The 21,211-nt window shown below is 39.2% G+C and overlaps 1 protein-coding gene and 1 long non-coding RNA gene across 8 annotated transcripts in view; one reads left to right on the top strand and one right to left on the bottom strand.

Annotated features, from left to right (window-relative positions):
• LOC146489844 (spatacsin-like) overlaps positions 1 to 19,141 on the top strand; it is a 66,513-nt gene extending 47,372 nt beyond the window's left edge. For 2 of the 7 annotated variants that reach the window (XM_085108853.1, XM_085108641.1), the window contains 18 exons: positions 697 to 883; positions 1,861 to 2,075; positions 2,573 to 2,710; positions 3,704 to 3,883; positions 4,253 to 4,441; positions 4,794 to 4,910; positions 6,807 to 7,118; positions 8,329 to 8,466; positions 9,408 to 9,468; positions 10,058 to 10,228; positions 11,457 to 11,599; positions 12,070 to 12,177; positions 12,843 to 13,011; positions 13,708 to 13,740; positions 14,156 to 14,226; positions 16,121 to 16,270; positions 16,505 to 16,665; positions 17,199 to 19,141. In XM_085108853.1, the coding sequence (XP_084964979.1) occupies positions 697 to 883; positions 1,861 to 2,075; positions 2,573 to 2,710; positions 3,704 to 3,883; positions 4,253 to 4,441; positions 4,794 to 4,910; positions 6,807 to 7,118; positions 8,329 to 8,466; positions 9,408 to 9,468; positions 10,058 to 10,228; positions 11,457 to 11,599; positions 12,070 to 12,177; positions 12,843 to 13,011; positions 13,708 to 13,740; positions 14,156 to 14,226; positions 16,121 to 16,270; positions 16,505 to 16,665; positions 17,199 to 17,379 (2,724 nt within the window). In that variant the 3' untranslated portion in view covers positions 17,380 to 19,141. Of the gene's footprint in view, positions 1 to 696; positions 884 to 1,857; positions 2,076 to 2,572; positions 2,711 to 3,703; positions 3,884 to 4,252; positions 4,442 to 4,793; positions 4,911 to 6,806; positions 7,119 to 8,328; positions 8,467 to 9,407; positions 9,469 to 10,057; positions 10,229 to 11,456; positions 11,601 to 12,069; positions 12,178 to 12,842; positions 13,012 to 13,707; positions 13,741 to 14,155; positions 14,227 to 16,120; positions 16,271 to 16,504; positions 16,666 to 17,198 lie in introns of those variants that run through there. The other 5 variants (XM_085108779.1, XM_085108575.1, XM_085108710.1 and 2 more) reach the window with 4 other exon arrangements.
• LOC146489843 (uncharacterized) lies at positions 17,647 to 20,750 on the bottom strand. The gene is made up of 2 exons (XR_014864707.1): positions 18,886 to 20,750; positions 17,647 to 18,131 (listed from the first exon to the last, which is right to left on the bottom strand). It is a non-coding gene; the product is annotated as an uncharacterized LOC146489843 (long non-coding RNA).
• Positions 20,751 to 21,211: the final 461 nt, after the last annotated feature.

Here is a 21,211-nt window from a genome sequence, read left to right as displayed (position 1 = left end):
TAAAACAATTACAAGCTTACTAGAGCTGCTACCCTACTGAAACCGTGGCACTTGTCGCTTTCTGTTTTTGTTGTATGGTTTTCTGATCCGGTAGTTTGCTATCTTACCATTTTCATTTTGATATCCTGGATTCCAAATTGATTTTCAACCCCCATTCAACAAGCACTGCTATTCCTTTGTGGCTTTTTAATGTTCTTTTGTTTGCATTCAAATTACAATACAATACAATACAATACAATACAATACAATACAATACAAATTTTATTAACACTCCCCAAAGGGGCTTTTCGGTGTTAATCATCAAAAAAGAGTATGTAATATTATTAAGCAAATTACAATAGGATCATGATAAGATGAAATAAGATAAAATTACAATACAATCAATATAAAAATTACAATAAGTCAATAAATACTGCTAAGAAGTTAGCCCTAATAACCTCGTTCTTGAGTTGAAATATCAAAATAATATTTTACCTTGAACGAGGCTAGTGAGGCTAATTTGAATGCAGACAAAAGAATAAAATTAATGTCACCCATTTTTGCACAAGGTCTGTTGTAAATGCACTTTTATTTGTTTCGAAAAAATTGATGGCACATCAAAACATCATTTCAAATATATTTATGTAGCACACTTTCATTTCTGTTTTCCAATAGCTTTCGTTTGTGGTACTTTAGATGTGATCATTTACTTTTTAGCTGGCTATGAAGGTCGTGGCAGACAAAAACGTGGATGAGATCAAGATCGGCAGTTTGGAATGGCTGGAAAACCTAACAAGTCAGATCACAAAACACATGCTGACACATTGTGAGAGTACTTACAAGCAAAGAAATCTTCTGGGTCTGTTGGCTCCCGCCATGTTTGGAAGAAACTTCGCGTGTCAAGGTCTTTGAAAAACACAAACGCAAGTTTAATCATTCCTTAAAGAGGCAGTGTCACCAACTTTTAATGTCTTTGAATAGCGGAGAAACATACATGTACTTGTATCGATGGAAATGTTAAAATAATGGTTCAGTATTGTTAACAATTACTCTAGGAGTATGCGTAAGCTAGTATTTGTTATCTTTTGCCGCGGATGACTTGGATGGAAATGGATTACAACTTCAAAAAATTGGCCAATTTTTTAAAGTTTTTCCTGTGTATTTTGGAGAATTTCCTTAAAACTGATTTATAGTTTCCTCTTCATTGGAGAAATCGGTTAATAATTTCATCTCTGTGCTCTACGAACAATTTCATATCTTACTGAAATATTTAACATAGAACCTTTCTCAAGCTTTGATCAAAATACAGCAAAATCCCCATGGCATTGCCCCTTTAAATGGCTTGTATTAAGAAGAAGGGAGATAGAAGCTCTCCTATGTTTGGATAAGTCCTTCGAATTTTTATTCTATTTGAAAGCTAGCGTTTGCTGCTGCATTTTTTATAGCAACAGCAGACTTCTGTATTTCGGGGACATAAGGGTGTCGCCTCACTCCTAGGGTAGCATTGAAAAACGTAAAGAGTAAATGGGCTTGAATAACCAGACAAAACCTCGGATTAGCCATGCCACCAAACACCCCGATCTGTTGCGTTTGCCTCTTGCAAAAACATCGGAACATCTAGGGAAGGATTACGGTTAGGGTTAGAATAAATATTGTCCTATTAAATCAGTAAATTTGGGTTGGGTGAAAACTTGTAAAAGTCAAATAACGAAACATATTTACATACAGCAAGAGTAAGTTACAAGCAAAGGCATATTCTGACTTTCATTTACACTTGTTTCTTCTTTTACTAGTCCCTGATTACTATGAACTAGCAAGAATAACTTTCAAGCAGAGGCTCTTCTGACTCTTTTGTTTTACACTAGTTTCTTGTTTTACTAGTCCCTGATTACTATGAACTGAATGAAGTTTTCAAGGTTCTTCACGGTACTGGCACTGATATAAACCTTGAGGTGATGTTGGAGGCGAGTGGTAAAGAAAGACAGGATGAGAAACAGAGAGTGTTGCTGTCACTACTCAGTGGTAAACACTTTACACAGGCGCGAAAATTCGCAGACTTGGTTGGCCTTGCTGATGACAACATTACACTGAAGGAGGTAAAATAAAAGTAGAAATACAAGGCAACTCCAATTTTAATCCGTTTTTCCGTTTTCCAGCATGTTTGTAATTTAATGTAATTTTTTTCCATTATGTTCTCGTGCTCGTCTTGTCCCGCCTCGACTAGCTTTGTGGCCATTTTCGGGACAAGCCCCTTATATCATCTGAATTTGTAAATAAATTGTTGTTGTTGTTAATCCAGTTGTATGGCTGGAACGATATTGGTGTAATGTTAAGTCCAGTCAGCCATTTAAACGAATCTTAAGTTATACCATGTTTTAACTGAAGACAATCAATAGATCTGTGTTTCGCCTGATAAGTGCTAAATGTGTGTCTAGTCACTTAGAGAGCAATTTAGAGACTAACCTCGAACCAACGACGTTCCGATCGAGAGTCCGACGCGCTTAACCACTACACCATACGCCTCCACACTATATCCTATAGTATATTTTATGGACTATTATTCCAGATAATACATTGCTTATTTTCCACTTAGGTGGAAGCTGAATTAGAAAGCGCGAGGAACTCCATGTTGTGGGAGATTGAACAAGGAAGGCTAGCATTCTGGCACAAGGCAGAAAAATGCTTCAGAGACAATAAGTGTAAAGCAGATACTATTGGATCATTTTTTGAGGTAACTACTAGCAACTTGACTTCTAACAAGGTTTATCGCTCCCAGGAAAGACTGCATGATGAAACACACGTTCATCTGCGAAGGAGGCTATTTGTATTTTTCAAAGTATAAAATCGCTCTAGAGACGCTGTCTTTTCTTTTACTTACTGTTCATGATATAAAAAAAAAACATTTACTTTCACTAAAGGATATTTCATATCACTTTGTCTTGTCGAGATGCCAGGAGAAATTTCATTATCAATCACATTAATTAATTGAATGCCGTAAAACCAAAACCAAAGTAATTACTCTGGCCAATCAGGACAGACGTAAACAGGGCAATGAACTAATCAAAATTCGAAGCCGATACATGTAACCGGAGTGAAGTGCGGTTATGATTGGTTTTGATTGGCTTTGTATTGGTTGAGAAAATGGCGCGAACTTTGCCAACCAATCACAGAGCTCAGAAAAGCAAAACCAAAGCAAACATGAGATTACTTTCGACATTCAGTTGAGACAGTTTTATGTTAGCTATAAACATTACATTACTCATTTCTCTCATCTTGTGTGCAAAGTCAAAACTACAGTGCCTGATGGTCGCGTTACACTGAATGCCCTTTATGCAACTTTCTCCCGCAACAAAAGTGGGTTTCATGTGACACGAAAAATTGTCACAATCGTCGAAAGCAAATACCTCTTCGGAATAGAATGAGTTAACGTTCGTGCTTTACGTTTTACGCTTGCATGCAGTTTGTTTGAGTGTGTGTGAAACTTGTATTACATTTTTTTTTCGTCGAGACAAGGTGCACGGAACGTTACGTACTGTAACGCTGCCTTGAGCTCTTTATCCTTGCCATCAAGATTTTGTGCAAAATACCATTCATATTACAGCTGAGGAGCATGTTTACGAAACACTAAGTGTTATACTTAACAGAAAAGCATAGCTAGTAAGATGGAGCTTTGCAATTGATACGATACTTAAGGAATTATGAAATCAAATTTGTTTTGTAACAGAGTCAAGCTAAAGATGAGCAGCTGTCGTTCACTGAACGCGCTATGCTTCTTGGGATAGCAGTGAAGTGGTTTTCAGGTTCTTCGGATGGCCAACAGATGAAAACACCAACAGAACTAAAAGAACTTCAGAAGAGCCGGTGGCTGTTTAAGATAAGAGCAGAGATTGAGAAGGACCAAGAGGTTAGAGTGATCACAAGCCTTGATGATGATGATAATGATGATGATGATGTGATCACAAACCTATCATCATCATCATCATCATCATCATCATCATCATCATCATCTTCACATCATGATGTTTGGACATTTCGGCCAAACCAAATAATTTATTGCTAAGAAAAACTTGTATTGAGTTCTGCTAGTTGACCAAATGCCAACTTGCGGGCGAATTTGAATTAGATCTCAGTCTTCGTAAGTGCTGGTAAAGAGGGATCAAAAGCGATCCTGAGTTTCAGACTGTCATTGGAATCAATAAGTCCTTCCTGCCTAACAGTCTTTTTTATTTGACTTGTTCAACCAGCTTATCTGCATTATACGTTTTCTTTTCAGGGTACGCTGACCCGGTCTGTCAGCCACCTGGAGTTTCTTTCTTATGAAACGGAGATTGAGTTACTGAGTGATGTTAAACCAAACAATGTAGGATCAGTTTCGCACAGGGCTGTCAATCTAAGAGAGCTTGTTCAAGACGATACTGCTGTGTTCGAAACAGAGACGGAGTGTCCACTGACAACGGACAAGGTATAATGCTTGTATTTACAAAGTAAAGTGGTAGTAAAGGTTGCTGACTAGGTTTCCTTGGAAGAATAAATAAAAATAAGTAAAATAGGAAGAATAAAAGAAATAGAACTATAATTTTTCTCCTCTGCCCACGCACATTAACGTTAGGAAAAGTTTAGCGCATACAAAAATTAAGCGATTTTGCATGACATCTTTAAATTCGTTGAATTATGTTATTGCTTATGTTAACCTTCCGATAACGTTCGATAATACGGACAGTGTACAATAAGAATTTCTTTGGTTTATTTTGGGGATTTACAACTGTCGATATTATTTCATTGCATTGAATAAGTTACCTTTTGTTTACTTTTAGGAGCTTCGAGCTTTGGAAAATGTGATTGGTAACTTGTTAGAGGACTGTCATGTGACTCAGGCTCGCTGGCTGGCCAATCTGTTTAACCACAGTTCTTTGGAGCTAGATGTTGTCATGGTAACTTATTATCCAATTTATATTGGAATTACTATTACTTCAAAATTATCTTTTTCCTTCGACAACTTTGATGGCACCGTTTCAAACATGTTATGCCAACCATTTCGTTACTTTTTTCCGGATCAATAACTACCCAGAAAAAAATTGTTGAGCCATCGCCCAACAGAGTCCCAAGTTACTCGCATGTGCTTTTGATGTTTTCCATGAATTGCGTGCAGTCTTATCACGCATAACTTTACACTGTTGTCCACACGAGGTGAACGGTTGACCCCAAATTACAAGTCCACGCAAGTTGGTTTCGGTATTTTTAATTGGGGTTCTCAGATCAAAGTATGAGTACGAGACGGAATACGCGAACGACTTTCCTATTTCAAATCAGTCACATCCCCAGAACTATCTCTCTCTTTCCTGTTGTTTTACAGCAGATAAGGATACCTTAGAAAGAAGATTGGTGTGACAAGCAATTATCTAAACCACGCAAACTAAATTTGAAAAGTCGTACTCGTACTTAATCTCATACTCGTGGACAAATCTGTAGGTCCCTATTTAGCAAGCTTCGCGGCTTTGCAATTGCTGCCGCAACCGAGAATGAAAGACCTATTGGCCATATACCGCATTGTTTGCATGTATACAGGTGAATGGTTGGATTCACCTGACTTGGCATCATACAGTATGTTGGTGGAGGTTGTTGTTCGTTCTCGTCCTTGCTCCGAAATGTTTGTCTTTGGGCACTCCGGTTCTCCACTGTCCTCATTAATTAATAGTAACAGTGAAGCAAAGGAAATCACAAACGTGAAGGAGATCTGGCAATGTGAACTTAATTTTGACAAAATGTGACCTTTTGATTTAAATTTCTCCAAGAATTATCAATGGTTTGAGAAGCTATATCAAACACTCGAGAGAGTGTTCATCTGATTTCCAATTACCTCGAAGTTGGTTTTAACCAACTGAATTGAAGTACGCTTCTTTAAGTTAATCTTTTCGGTGTTTGGGTCGAAATCGGAAGAACCACTCTTCTTCGTGTTTGATAAAAACCAACACATCCAAATTTTAGCATGACCGCATGGACACCTATGGTCCGAAGTTGGGTAAGTTTCTTTCCGAAAAGCGAGGATCTGTCAATCACATCTGACATTAATGATATAAATGGTAAAGCGTATTCAGGCTATTCGTCGCCAGATGAAGACTGGCAGTAAGCAGTGGAGACGTCGCGATGTACAATTTGAGTGACTACAGCGTTAGGCAAACGATTATTTTATGTTACTTGTAATATATTACCACGATGACCAATGACCCCTTTCACAACATATTAACCGAGTATAGAAGGTCAATTGTAGCAACATTCAATATCAAAATTCAATGTCAATCCAACGAAATTCAATTTCAATTCAGTGACATTTTTTTTCTATATATACTCAGGAGGAGAGTAGGCCTTATAAAGAAGGCTAAAATATGGGTGAGAGAGTCGAGAAAACTAATTTACACATTACATTGTTGAATTGGATTATTTGCTGATTAAACTGGTGAACCCGAATTCGAGAGTCGCTACTTGAACCTGTGAGACAATTGGCGATGCAGAGACAATTCTCCAACACTCACACAACGGATCGGCAAGATTTTGAAGTTGTTTCATCATTTTACAATGTTAAACGGCAAGAAGCTGAACCCCGAACCTGCTATTCATGATGCTTGGGTACTTCTCAGACCGGAAGTGCCATTGAATCGAAAAATTTCTCATTGAATTTTGTTGAATTTCGTTAAATTGAAATTGAATTTTGATATTGAAATATTACAACGATTGTCTTCCCATACCCGAGTTTCTGAGAGTTCTTAGGCGCTCCATGGTGAAACAAGTTAATTTTTATTACAATTACAATTCATTTTTTCTTTTGTCAGTCATGTATTCACTTAGCCCAAGGTACACGTTCAGTTGACACGCTGGATGACCACATCCAAAAACTGCTCAACCTCAAGGGTAAAAGAAGAGCGAGTAGCAGCTCTAGTCCAAGCGTGTTCCACCGAACGGGCAGTTTTATTTTTACATCCAGCTTCATTGAAAAACCCCCTGATGATCGCCACGACTCCGTGTCCTCTGCTGACTGGATGAAAGTTGAAGACATCATTACGACAATGGAAAGTCTGGCCTTTCACTGTAAGCAGGGAAAGAGATGCTGTACATGCATTATCACATGTTACAAAGTCGCTCAGGTGAGACAGATCATTAGTGGATTTTTCGTCTTTTGTGCATGGGCAGTAGACTATCACGGCATTCTATTATGTAGGATTTGAGCACGAGAACGCGCTGATTGGGGTTACGAGTTAGGAAGGCACAAGAAAATAAATTGTGGAAAAGTATTTTTTCAATTTGGCAAAGTAATAATAGCATTATTCCAATGAATGGAGTGGTACGTGACCTCATAGCAAACAAGGCCCGTATGTACGACTCGCATGAAAATGGTAATGCATCAACAAGAGATCTGTTAAATCTGCCCCCCGCCCCCCCTTCTCCACGCAATTTTGATTTCTCACGGCGTTTGTTTACAGTCTGCATGATTCCAGTAAAAATCAACATTGGTAAGGAGAGGGGGTCAAACGTTTTCCCTATAACAGATCTAATAATCTTATGGTGATTGCTAATATGGATCTATCGGAAACAAATTATCCAAACCAAAATAAACATAACAACTTTTAGGAGGCAGACCAGCGGTCTATTTACGTCTCGCTCGAGAAGTTGCACGCGGTGTTGGGACCTCTGGATTTCAAGTCTGCTGCGATAACCACTCGACCGCACTGCATGATTAAAAATGTAATTTCTGACGTTTCAATGGCATGGATGAATTAGCCAGAAATTAATATTCTGCCGGCACGATTTCGAGGTTCGCACATGTGGTTGTGGGGTGTTCTAGCTCTAGCTATTTAGGGTTTTTGGCGGGAGATTTGGATCATTCTAGGTCAGTCACTCGTCCTTTCCGCTTATTTTTCTTTTTTTGTATTTGCCCTTTTTCTCTTGTTCAGTTTTGTATATTGTATAATGTTTTGGCTTATTTAGTTGTACCCTTTCCTCGGGGTCATGTGCTGCTGCATTAGATGAGGAATACGTTTCCACATGTTTTTTTTGGCCACCTCTAAAGGGTGGTTTTTTGGTGGTTTTTCGTATCTGGTGTAGCACAATTTCTCTTTTTCTAGAAACATTGTTATTCGTTAAGTTGTATACCGTTGTTGTAATTTGCACCGGATGACTGACGCATCCGAAATAAACTTTCACATTGAATCTCTCGTGTTAGTGTTACGTCAGAATTCATTATTATTCTCCAGTGTGAAGCATGAGCACACTTTTAGACTTTCGTATGTAAAATTAAGGGTTCCTTGGTATTTAGTCGCGCTGTTTGCTGAGTTCTAGTTCTTTTCCTTCCTGTAGACTCTTGGCCAGGAGTTTAAGACCATTGTTAATAAGAAGCCTCTGCGTGTGCTCCACGCACTGTTGCTTTCTGGATTTGATAGCCGCTATAAACTCATGGACAGTTATATTAAAGCCATTCAACTGGACACTGCTGAGGTACGGGTTCTTTCAGATAGGCAATTGTTGTTTTGAAGTAAGACAGTGACCCTGTGTTGTTTTCCTGGTGAGAGAAGTTCTTAAAAATGTGTTTATAGAAGCTGATGTCTCAATAGCGTGACTGCGAGCCATTATCAGAGTCATGTCCAACGTTTCTCGACAGTTGATAGCCGTCATTAAGTCACTGGTCAGGTTAATCTCGCTGGTATTGGTTACAAAAACTGAAAAAGGTAACCTGCGATTGAATTAAATGACCTTGTGAAAACCAGATTGAAAGGAGAGAATCTGGATGATGATTCCACTTTTCTAGCAGTGTTTGAAGAAAAAACTCAGGGACGTTTATCGCCAGTTGGTAGAGGGCCATAAGCTTGTCTGTTTTATCTTGCTGGTATTGGTAGTAGAGAAGTAAATAACTGGTAGTAAAGTAAAGGAAATAGTTAAACGATTCAACTAATTGACCACACGAAAACCAGACTCCCGATAGAGAATCCAGACTTCTTACAGGTTTCGAGAAAGAAGTATACAAGTTATGGCCGATTTTTCAGATCTGTAAATAGGAGAATATGGGAATGTTGTAGTCCATCGATGTTGAAACTGAAGCTCATTCCAGTTTCAGTCACATAACACACGATGAGGCTCTCAGAATATCAGAACATCACCGGCCATGTTCATGGAAACTGACAAGAAGCTTAAAAATTTCAATACCAAAAAACTTTTACAAAATCGATTTTTTTCACTGCTGCTTTAGTTTAGCCTGCGTCGCAGACAGTCTATACAATCCCTGGTATAGTCCATATCAAGTTCTCTATAGGTCTTGAGTGACAAGTCAGGGTCTCCAGTGACAACTCCAGCTACAACGCAGGCTACTTAGTTGCGTGAAAACTTCCATGGCCTCTCATTTGTTAATTCAGTTAACATTACTTGTTTATTTCTGTTATTAGGTGACGCAATTTTTAGCCGACATCATCTTGAATTCCCTTCGCGTTCACAGTACTGGCGAAGGTTTGTTTAGTTATCTTTTTATCTTTTTTATCTTTTTTATCTTTTCTTATTTTTTATCTTAGGGAACTATCAAACAGAAAATTATAATCAGGAATGGGCGAGTAAATCACGTAGGCTTATTTATTGACTCCAAGTATTAAGTCCAAACTCTCCACACAAAATCTTTTACTATGCTTGGTTTCCTGTGGATAAACGATGCTCATAGTGGTCTATTACAGTAATAGGCCTGACAAGCTCTCATTTGAACAGTCAATCGCTGCGGTTTCTACGGTTAGAATTCTCTAAGTGCGTTGCGCGTAATACTTCTATCATTTATACTGGATTTTGTGGCGGTACTAAATGACGTAAAATAATTGAGTACGTTGATAGAAAAAAAAAACGTTTGGCGTTCACGTTCCTGCAATGTGAGTAGTTGAAAGCTTAATTTTATACACTTTTTCTTCTCTCCAGACGTCAGAACACCATTTTGAGGCCTCTTATAAGTGATCACTTAATCTAGAGCATTCACCTTTCCTAGCCTTTAGGAAGGTCGCTAATGATAGCTTCTACTGTTTAAAACGTGAGGACTTTTCGCGTGTTTTCGTTGTAGACATATCCGGAAGAGAGTACAGTGACTTGACAGTAAATGCGGCGCCGTCGTGTGAAGACATCTCTCACATGATTCGCTTGTGTCCTGATTACTCTCTGCTCGGCAATCGCCTGCTGGACACTGCAGCATCATTGGTCAGTGATCGTAGCGCGGGAACAGCTCCTCCTGGAGGTATTACAATAGTCTATTTCACAGTTGTGTTCCTAGTGACCTGAAATTTGACTTGAGCGAAGCTGGAGTTGACTTTGTTTTAATACAAACCTCACCGCTTTTCATATGAAAATCAAAAGCACTGAGGATTGTGTCAAAACAGTCATCTCCAGCCTCGCCAGAACTCCAGGACACTAAGCACACAACTGTAAAATGGTCTATCAAGGGTGGTGACTGTCGCAGAAATATCACTGGTAGACCCTGTTTGATTCCATTATTTTTGTACGTTTTCAGTCATATATTGTGGATGGTCTTGATTGATCAATCAATCAATCAATCAATCAATCAATCAATCAATCAATCAATCAATCAATCAATCAACCAATCAATCAGTCAATCCGTTAATATAAAACAGGAGTTATTCTTGGTCTGCAGCATTGTGAAATTGCTGCAAATAAAATATACTGGCGCATAGGCGCATGAAGATGAACCTTGTCATTCGTCAGGGACCATCAAACCATTCAAAATATCTGGAGCCTCTTTTTGTGACTAAAGGCTCTCTAAAAACTGAGAAGATTGCAAAACAACAACAACAACAATATCTTTTTGCTATTCAGGAGCAAAGTCCAAACCTGGGGTGAAACCATTTTACCCAATACGTATAATTAGGCATAATACGTTAAAAATACCGGTATAATAAAAAACATATTCACCAGAAATGCTATGTATCTAAAAATACCCACAGCAAATAGCATCACATCGTTGTAGCGTTTACGATAAGCACTGAGTTCAGTACTTTGAAATGGTTTTAGGGATTCTTTTTAAAAGACTACAGAGTTGCAATGTTCACTTTTTTGAAACTGAAGCAAATGTTTTAATTCGAACCAATCTATTATGTGTGGGATTTGATTTTGTCCAGTGACAGTACATTAAGGAGCTTAATAGTTTATCGTTGACTGTGCGAGGAACATGTGCGCTTGGTGCATATCACAACAGGGACATTACTTATAGTTCGCCATCGTTTTGTGTATACACTTTAATTTCCCACCCGCAGGCCGCATCAGGGGGCTCTTGTCTTACCCTGATCCCCATTGATGCGGCTTCGCTTTGACCGGCAAACAATAAAGGTAATTTTGTATATAGTCAAGTGTACTTACTCGAATCCTTAGATTAACTGCGACGAATTATGTGGCTTTGGTTTTATGAAATAAGTTCCATGCATCAATTAACCTGTTATTGTTGCAAACAGTGTTGAGCTTGGAAGTGGAGCTGTTGGTTCGTGCTCATGAGTGTCACACCCTGGCGTGCAACATGGAGGGCATCGCAGCTGTGTTGCGGAATGGAAGAGTGCTCACCATAGCACTGGCGGAAACAAAAGACTACATGCTCATGGTGATAACATACTCTTCTTCTTGAATATAAAACGACTTGTTATGGGATACATGGTTTGCCTTGTGTTTTGCCTGGTTTACTGCATTCGTTGCCGCCTAAGTAATTGCCCGTTGGATTGCTTTAGGGTAATTACACGGCAGTCATTAATGAGAAAACGCTTAATAACCGTCGCTGAATTGTATACGTGGTTTATGAGCATGAATAGGGCAAAAAGCATGATACAGTCTTCCCATAAGTCCGACAGTTTTGCTTTTTTGAATGAAAAGCAACACAGAAGCAAATTCAAGCCCCAGAAGCAATAGAACAGATCACCCAGAACTTGTCCCGAATTGTTCCTGAAACTGATTAATCCGTTTTCCCTTAATTTTTTTGAGACATTATCTCTCTTCGTATGGAATTGTACCCGAGTCAATTACCAAATGGCACTGCACCTTATACAAAGGACATTGTACATTTTACCTTGTTTGCAGGTTCGTCTGCTCACTGGAGTGGGGCGGTTCAATGAAATGTCTTACATCTTTGACACGCTATTCGAACACGAGCATTTTGAACTACTGTGTCGAAGAGGAATAGACAAGGTAACAACTGAATTAGTCCACAAATTTTATCATTTGATGTGAAAAATCACGACTCTCCGAAGGGGTAATGTTGTAAATTTTAAAGAACGAAAGGTTGTGTTATTTCTTGCCTTTTAATCTATTTATTTTCTTCTGCATAAAAAGCTGCGTTTTGGACTTCCTTTAGTGGTTCATATAACCACTGTGTGCTTAGTGAACTGGCCTTTGAATGGGAGAGAGGTTATGGTTAACTTCACTTTGATACATAACTTCACTTTGATACAAACCCTACTGCTTTTCAAATTTGAATGATGATGACCAGACACTAGTCAGCATAAGAATAACATGATTTACAAGAGAAAAGCTGGGATGTTTCTATCCAAACAAAGTCAAATCAAGCCTCGCTTCCAGCGAAGTCACTAGAACAATAACTGTAAAATCTGTTGATTTTACGAAGTCCTTGAGATACCTCAGTAGGAACTCTATAGCCTTACGTGTTTGCGAGCGTCACATATAAAATTCACGGGGAACGTCAGCTGAGTAAGACCACTGGTTCATAACGTTTTCTAACGATTTTCTAATGTCAGGAAGAATCTACGAACTTTTTGAATATGCAAAGAGGAATTCTAGTTGTCAAGAAACAGTATTAATATCGTTAACGCTGTTCTTAATGTTTTCCGTCTTAGGAAAACAAGCTGAAAGTTGCCCTTCTCGATTACCTGCAAAGACAACACCCAGACGACACGGAGAAATTCTCCATGGTAGCGCACCACTTCAGTATGTACCGAGAGATCGCCCAGACCCTAGAGGAAACGGCAATGAAACAACTAGGTAGCCTAGGTGATTGCTTTCCAGGTAAACGACCATAAGGAGGCGTCACCAATTTAGGATTGATCTGACTGATGACTCCTTAACTTTCTGAATCAGAATCGGAATTGAATGATAGTTTCCAGTAAAATAATTCAAAACTGCAAGCTAGCTTAAGCTTGGTTTTTGAAAACCATCCTCAAGATGTGATTAGACTGTCCTTCTACTGGAACGTATGTGAAACAATTTAAAATAATCATTCAGTAAAGCAAAGCCGTTCATCAAAATTAGCCTGTTCCAGATGTGAACAGGAAAATAGACAAGAGAGTTCCTCTCCATGTTTTGCTGTTATTGTTGTTTTTCTGGTATATTTCGCTCCGCACACACCATCTCATCATCTGTAAAAAAAACTACATTAAAATTATTTCTCTCTGCTTTTTTATTTACATTTTTGCCTCTCACAAAAGAGCGACTTCGTGTGTCTCTGTATAGTCCAACATGATATGCAGGGTGTTGTGGGACTGTTTCGCGTCCTTCCCATCAAGCCCTGTGCCCCCCTTTCCTCTGTTTCCAACAGATGTGTTGGCACCTGGCAGAGAGGCGTAACTTAGGTTTTACAAGTTACCCGGTCAACTACCCATACGTTACATTTGTTACGCAGTAAATAGCTAAAGACTTGGATGTTCTCCGTAAGCAGTAGTTTTGTCGATTGTATGTCAAAGCGTCACCTTTTCTATCTTTTAGAAGGGAAGCATGGCCAAGGAAACACGGGAAGAGGTTGGTTAACAATGATTAACTGTTACTATGCATATAGTGAGGAACAATGACTGGGGACACATGTTTTAGTCCAGCATCAGGCTTTGAACAACTGGGCCCTGGTCATTGGCTAGATGACCAGGTTGTGTTCTTATTTGTCTTGAAGGCTCAAAAGAAGGAATTAGGCTTTTCCTGTAGTAAATTGCTCGAAAACCCTTGAAGTAAAGGAGAATCTACTACGCTTATTGATCTGTCCTTCCATTGATCCATCGTTTATTTGCCCGTGAGGCGAAAGAGATTTGTCAATACTCATTTAAATGCTTGTGCAATTAACTTGTTAAATAGGTTGAACATTAAAAGTTAATTTAAAAATTGTCCACTGATGTCTTATTGTTAAAAGATCAAATGATTTTTCTTTCAAATCTTGTTGTCCAAGGTGCTGAGGTGTTCTTTAAACTGAACTCCATTATGAAGTCCTTCTGCTATGCCTCAGACAACTACGCCAAGGTGAGCGCGTAATGCATTACATATACGGGTAACTTAAACAACCGAGACACACCTTTTTGGTAGTTGTTGTCGTTATTGGTTGTCTTTAACTTGAAAGTGACCCTTAAAGGGTCATTTGTGGATAAATTCACAAGCACATAATGACTGGGTTGTTCAAACTCGTTTAACCTGTTCCAGGATAGGTGTCAACCAAGAGTCCAGGGCACGGTTGTTCGAATGCTGAAAGTTCATCAAGGTTTTCATCTCGCTCTATGAGAATTTTAAGCTTAAGACAAACAACACTCTTATTCAAAACTGAGGGGCAGTTTTCCTGAAAGAATCTTTGTTTATTAGTAGTTACGCTTGAATCGAAGTTCATGTTAATACAGGATTAGCTTATAACTGGGTCCTACAGTTAAATAAGTAATCAAACACGATTTTTCCCAACGTGTATTGCCCTTCAACAAGTCTTGAGTTTGACTTTTTCTCTTTTTTTTTTAATCAAGCGGGCCTTCAAGAAATTTTGAAATCATCGCTTCTTTGTTTCTTGCTTCAGAATAGCAATCACACTTGGATGTAAAATTTGAACACATCAGTCTCTGTGACTCTCCTGTTGGCTCCAAAGGCATCAAATTCCAATCGACCGTAGATCTTAATCTTGCCTGATCTATGCTTCTTCTTGGGTAACTGTTACTTCGTTTGGCTCTATCGGTTAACTAAATGGGTTGTCTCAGCTATGTTTTATAAATATGGTATTACTTAGGCATAATTTGATAACAAAAGACGCTTTTTCATTTGATTCAGTTGTCCGAATCCCTGCTACTAAGTCTCGCTGTTTCCAAGAAAACACTGGGAGATAACGTTTTTTCGGTTACAGCTCCGCGGTTATGGAATGCACTCCCAGAAGAACTGAGGGGCATAAACTGTATTGACACTTTTAAGAGGCGTTTCACTGAGGGCCATATATTGTATGGACACCTTCAAGAGACGTCTCACAGAAGGCCTTATATTGTATGGACACCTTCAAGAGACGTCTCACTGCGGGCCATAAACTGTATGCACACTTTCAAGAGACGTCTCACTGAAGGCTACTAACCGTATGGACACCTTCAAGAGACGTCTCACTGAGGGCCATTAACTGTAACGACACCTTCTAGACATGTCTCACTAAGGGCCATATACTGTATGGACACCTTCAAGAGTCATCTCACTAAAGGTCATAAACTGTACGGACACCTTCAAGAAACGTCTCATTGAAGGCCATATACTGTATAGACACCTCCAAGAGACGTCTCACTGAGGGCCATATACTGTATGGACACCTTTAAGAGACGTATCAATGAAGACCATAAACTGTATGAACACTTCCAAGAGTCGTCTCACTGAGGGCCGTATACTGTATGGACACCTTCAAGAGACGTGTCACTGAAGGCCATATACTGTATGGACACCTCCAAGAGACGTGTCACTGAAGGCTGTATACTGTATGGACACCTTCAAGAGATGTCTCACTTAGGGCCATAAACTGTATGGACACCTTCAAGAGTCGTCTCACGGAGGGCCATATACTGTATGTACACCTTCAAGAGACGTCTCACTGAAGGCCATATACTGTATGGACCCTTTTAAGATACGTCTCACTGAGGGCCATTAACTGTATGGACAGCCGGACAATGGTCGGGCCAAGATCTGCACACCGGCATGAGACATATAAATCGAATCAGTAACCATGAGATGCTACACAGCGGTTGAAAAAATAACACGAACTATTTTTCATTTTTAAAGCATATTATTTGTGACCTTGTGTCTGCACTGTATCAAAGTGGTTCAAAATGAGTGATGACGCCAAAAGGTAACTTTAGAGGATGTGCGGCTATCATTCTGGTTTTTATCTTTTTTATTTTTTTTTCTGTAGGAGAATTGCTGGCGTCACTCACAAGCTTGCCTGAGGAATGCTAGGTTAGTCCATCTTCAAATCCAGGTTCTGTCCTCTGGCGTCACAGTAGTCAATCTGGATGAACATTCCCTGAAGAAGTTCCTTGCTAATCACAATCAGTTCTTCCAGGTGAGAGAATCTCTTACTTTACTAGCTTCTTTCATAGATATCTTCGAGAGCTGACTTACTTTGCTCATATCGATATCCGGGCCTATGTAGGTACCAGGTAAACGGTCTGACCAATTGGAAGTTTAGATATTGAACCTCTTGGTGAGAATAGCCTCCGCTTGCAATGGATACTGGTGGTTATTTATAGGACGAATCATTTTAGTACTCACTGTCGGCTGTTTGTATTTCCTCCAGTCTCTTTTGGTTGCTGAAGCATATAAGAAGAAGCGTGACATTTCCATATGGGTGGACGCAGTGTATCATCAAGTGGTTGTGAAAGGCAACTTCAACTATCTTCAGGATATGCGGTCCGCCATGCCAGTCACCAACAATCTTTTTGTTGATGTCGCTAACAAGTGAGTGTAGTAAATTTTGTAGAAATCAAGCTGTTGAAAGAGTGAGTTTTAGGTCTATTGTCGTAAGTAAATGTTTTCGTTTATGCTGTGTTGTGTAAGGCGTTGTTGCTTTGCCTTGCTGTGCTGTGCTGTGGTGTTGTGTTGTTTTGGGCCATGTCGTGGTTTACGGATGACGTAGTGGCGTTTATACCCCAGAGAATGTTCGAGCATTTCATGAATTTTGTCGCAGGTTTCGGTGACAGTAGGTCTTTTGAGGTCACGCAGGATCCTTGCCTGTCAATTATTTCCTAAAGAAATTCACTGATAGTTCTAAGACCCAAACGATGAGAAATGTGTCCTTTGGTTTCAAGTCCGGGAATTTAAAAGATTTCTGAAGATAACTGAGGTGCATCGTGACTTTCTCGGAGCGAGGAACGTTCACACGAATGAGCTTATTTCGCTGTTATCAACTGTAGGCGTCTTACGCTACAATGAAATACGACTTTGTAGATGTTTCTGTGAAATTATTTATTTCAGTGTGTTTATTTCTTCAGGTACAAGAATGAAAACTCGCGCTCATCCCAAGCGGCGGCCAACATGAAAAGACTCTTGGGATTTGTTACTGATGTACGCATGCGCTACAAACTGGCTACTGACCTGAACTTTCGTGACCTGGGCACCAGTATTCTTGACGGTGACGGAGGCGCGTTTTTAAGGGACGTTATGGTTCCGTAAAAAGGTGCGAGAGGAAATGAGAGACTTGAAAAAAAATGCTTCCACATGAAAAGGTCAAAAGAAGAACAAAAGTGTTGTTGGTTGTCACTGTTTAAATGTAACACGTTAAGTGTTAGCTTCGACTGGGTGCATTCGGAGAAGTCGAGCAGTCGAACTTCCCTTTGCGACCACCTCTCTCAAACGACCGCCTGTCCATGAAGCAGCTTGTTTTCTCTTTAATACAAAACATTTTTCCGACTTCTTGTAACCGACCATTTCATTACTGGCATTATGTCGAATTTCTTGTTCGCAATCGAATCACCATATCGTTTTCAAAACACCGTTCATAAGTGACCACCTGCTCACGTTCTCGTTTATCGCAGAGATATCCGACTATATTTCGGGAAACTGGCACTGTTTCAGCTGCCATTTTGTGGAGTGGACAAGAAAGTTTAGATGCAACGGTAAGTGTACTTGGATTTGGTCAGCTTTGATCCTTTGTAACTCCAATCAAATTTACCGGAGTTCATATAGCGAATACTTCTTTTACATGAAAATAGCATTTTTAAGATGAGTATGTGTTTAAATTTAGCGAACCTTCCAGGTTATAAGGGCAGTAAGTAAACTTCTAAAAAACAAACTGCAAATTATAAGCAAGGTGACGAAATTTTCAATCACAGTTTACGAAAGTACTTTTAAACGTTTTAACATTACAGTAACATTAAATTATCGCTACGAAAAAAAGTTTGGAAATCCGCTTTTAAGTAGTTTCACTGGATCCAGATTGACCAAAATCCCGTGGAATTAGCGGACTCGCCGATCAATGTCCTCGACCAGTCTGTTTGGTAAACTGAATGGCGCCGAAACTGTGCCTAACAGCAAAGCGGTTAGCACCAGATGTTTACTGAATTGTGCTAGAATTAGATTCAAAAACAAGCATTAAAGCGATGAGTGTAGTTTGATTCATTCAATCAGAGCAAAATTATCTTTGATCGACACACTATGAAAAGAATGACACTAGACAGAACGCAGAATGAAGACAACAGAATCCATGCAAATACAACAACAGCAAAAATCTTTATTCGTGCCCAGAAATTATATAGTGTTAACATAAATGCAAGAAATAAAAATTACTAAGGAAGAGAGCACAGCCACTTAGAAATAGCAAGCTAATCGAGCTAAGTGGCTGGGCCAAGCGGAAAATTTGCAAATACCCTACATTAACATTGGACTAAGGACACGATTTACCATACGCACACACACGCACACACATAAATAACAATAAACAAGGGGAAGTGCACACGCAAAAACTGGAAAATAGAGTACATCAATGAGCCAGTCAGTAGTTTGAGATAAGCGATTCTTTTAAGCGTTTTCCGTAATACACAGCAAATGAACTGTAATTTTTGTTTGCGTGTTTTCCCGCGCTTTTTTCCGGCTGCATGGTCTTCCCCGCATGCGACAAGCTGCATGTTTTCATGCTGAAATGTTCTCGTGCTGGCGCCTGTCTGGTTGTTTTCTCACTACATGTTTCTGCTTCTCGTACAGCTTTTCTCTGCTATTAACGTTGTTGCGAATTAACGGTTTAAATACGTGGTTTTGCTTTCACAACAGTTATCGGATCTACTATACCTGCCAAATTGGCCAAAGGGAATAATAAGGAATAAGTACAAAGACATGTCTTCTTCAATGAAGGGATAGTTATTAAAGGGATAATTTATTTTTAATAATAGTTGTATTTCACTTCAAATTGTCTTTGATTAAAATAATGTTAATAAATGGAGCGCTGTGTGTTTTATTCTCTTTCCTGAGGTTATTTGTGTAATAATAATAATTACAAAAAAACAAAAACAAAAACAAAAAAACAAGAAGGAAGGCCGAAGAGTGTGACAGCATGTTGTAATATTTTGGCAGCTTGTGAGGTGCTGGCCAATGATTCGGCTTGTTTCTTCAAGACTCTAATTCCGTTTCTTTTCAGCCCAACGAAGGAAATTCGATAAGAAACTCGTATAAACGTGCCGGGAGTAAGCAGGTGCAGCCTTGGCGAAAGTTAAAATTGCTCGAGTTTAGTAATTGTTCATAAAAGCTGTGAATTATAACAGGATTTGGTCAATTCAACGAATGTTAAGGCGTGAAAATTGATCTTTGGTGGTCAAAATGCGGTGGTTAATTTGGAGGGGTGGAGGGTAGACAATTTTGTGAAATTTAATTAGGCACTGCGTTTTCGTAAAACCCTCTGTTCAAAAGGAGCTGCTTTAAAGTGCTACTACGATCAAAACTTCATGTCACGTATGAAACAAAAATACGTTCTTTACAGCTTATCCGATGTGGCTGTACCTGTCTTGGTCACTGAAATGAAGTTTGGGCCCCGTAAATTGAAAATATTGAGCCTTGAAAACTGGTGTTTTCGAGTCCGCCATTATGAATTTATGTTCCAGTGAGCCCGCGGTATGAAAGTGATTGGAGTTGCGGTATTTTTATTCAAACCTATTGTGTTTTTGTCGTGACGTAATACTCTCAACTCGCTGATCGAGCGAGTACTGTAGTCCTCCTTCTGGCGACGAATTTCAGAGCTGTTTTGACCACAGAAAGCTCTCCTGGATCGTCTTCGCATGATATAGGCAATGGAAATGAAGAAGTCTTGACTCTGTAGAGCTAGTTCCGTCTGAAGAAGAGGCAGCAGAATAAGTTCAGCAGCTAGCGCTTTTGCTACAAGAGAAGGAAGAGCAGACTTTGCTGAGTCGTTCATCTCTCGGGTAAGATACTAGAGATAGAGATTGATATTTAGATGTGTTATTTGCTGTATAAACAAAACAGGCAAGCTTTAAAAGTGTAGTGCCTGGGAATCCTCAACAATTTCACTTGACTACTAGCCAGTTCATTCCCCGGAGGGAGGCTACCGGAGACTCAGTTGAATTGAAATCGAAGTCAAGTTTAGGTTTTTAGCTTTGCTTTCGAAAGTTTGCCTTGGTGTTAAATTAGAGTGCTCAGTTAAGTTTCGGTTGCGAGTAAGCTTACTGTTTTTGCACTTTTTTACCATGGAAAAAGAATATATATTGTAGTGAAAAGCTCTGTACAATGGCTTGAATTTAAGCTGATCGTTCCCTTGTAATTGATGCTAAGTTTCCTCTTGGTTCAATATTTTCTCAGGTGCAAATGTTCAAATTGCTCCCTTGCAATTGAGCGACTTACCAAGCCTGGAGAGTGCTGGTGCTGCATGGACATCATTGTATCCAGATTTGAATAAGTACAGTAATCAATAAACAAATAAATTTGCAAGGCAACAACAATTTGCAATGATTTGTTTTCTTCCCTTGCACCATTATGAACAATGTAATAGTATTAACAGTCTTTTCTGTGCACATATATATTTTTTTTTAAGGTGGCTCACATCAGGTTAAACACCACTGCACTGGATGCTTTAACGCACTAAAGAAATGACTAGGTTTATAATTGAAAATGTATTAAGGCATGCTTTCTGGTAACAAGCATCTACCTAGGCAAATGAGGGGAGGAAAAGTAGGAATTTTGCAAATATACATTGAAAACAATAATCTTGGGAGTTAAAGTTTGTGATTCAGGTATTAATTGAAATTTTTTTGCTTATTCTAATGAAGGGTCAAATCAACCTCACAACAAACATCCTTTGTCCTACATGTCTAAGGGAAAACCCCCAAGCAAGTGTTGATGAGTCTGATACACTGTTGCTGTGGTAACAGTTCTCGTTACTTTCACTTTTGGTGCGGTGAGAGATGGGCAAATGCATGCTACCAAAATGAAGTAAAGTTGAGACTGTTGTGAGCCACCTTTGATTTTTTTCTCAAGGTTGTTCTTCTTGATCAGTGTTTATTCT

This window comes from Pavona decussata, unplaced genomic scaffold (assembly GCF_977016875.1).
Source record: "Pavona decussata unplaced genomic scaffold, jaPavDecu1.1 SCAFFOLD_2, whole genome shotgun sequence".
NCBI lineage: Eukaryota > Metazoa > Cnidaria > Anthozoa > Scleractinia > Agariciidae > Pavona > Pavona decussata.
The sequence above is the reverse complement of the archived record's forward strand: the minus strand, read 5'-3'. Positions and strand labels throughout refer to the sequence as shown.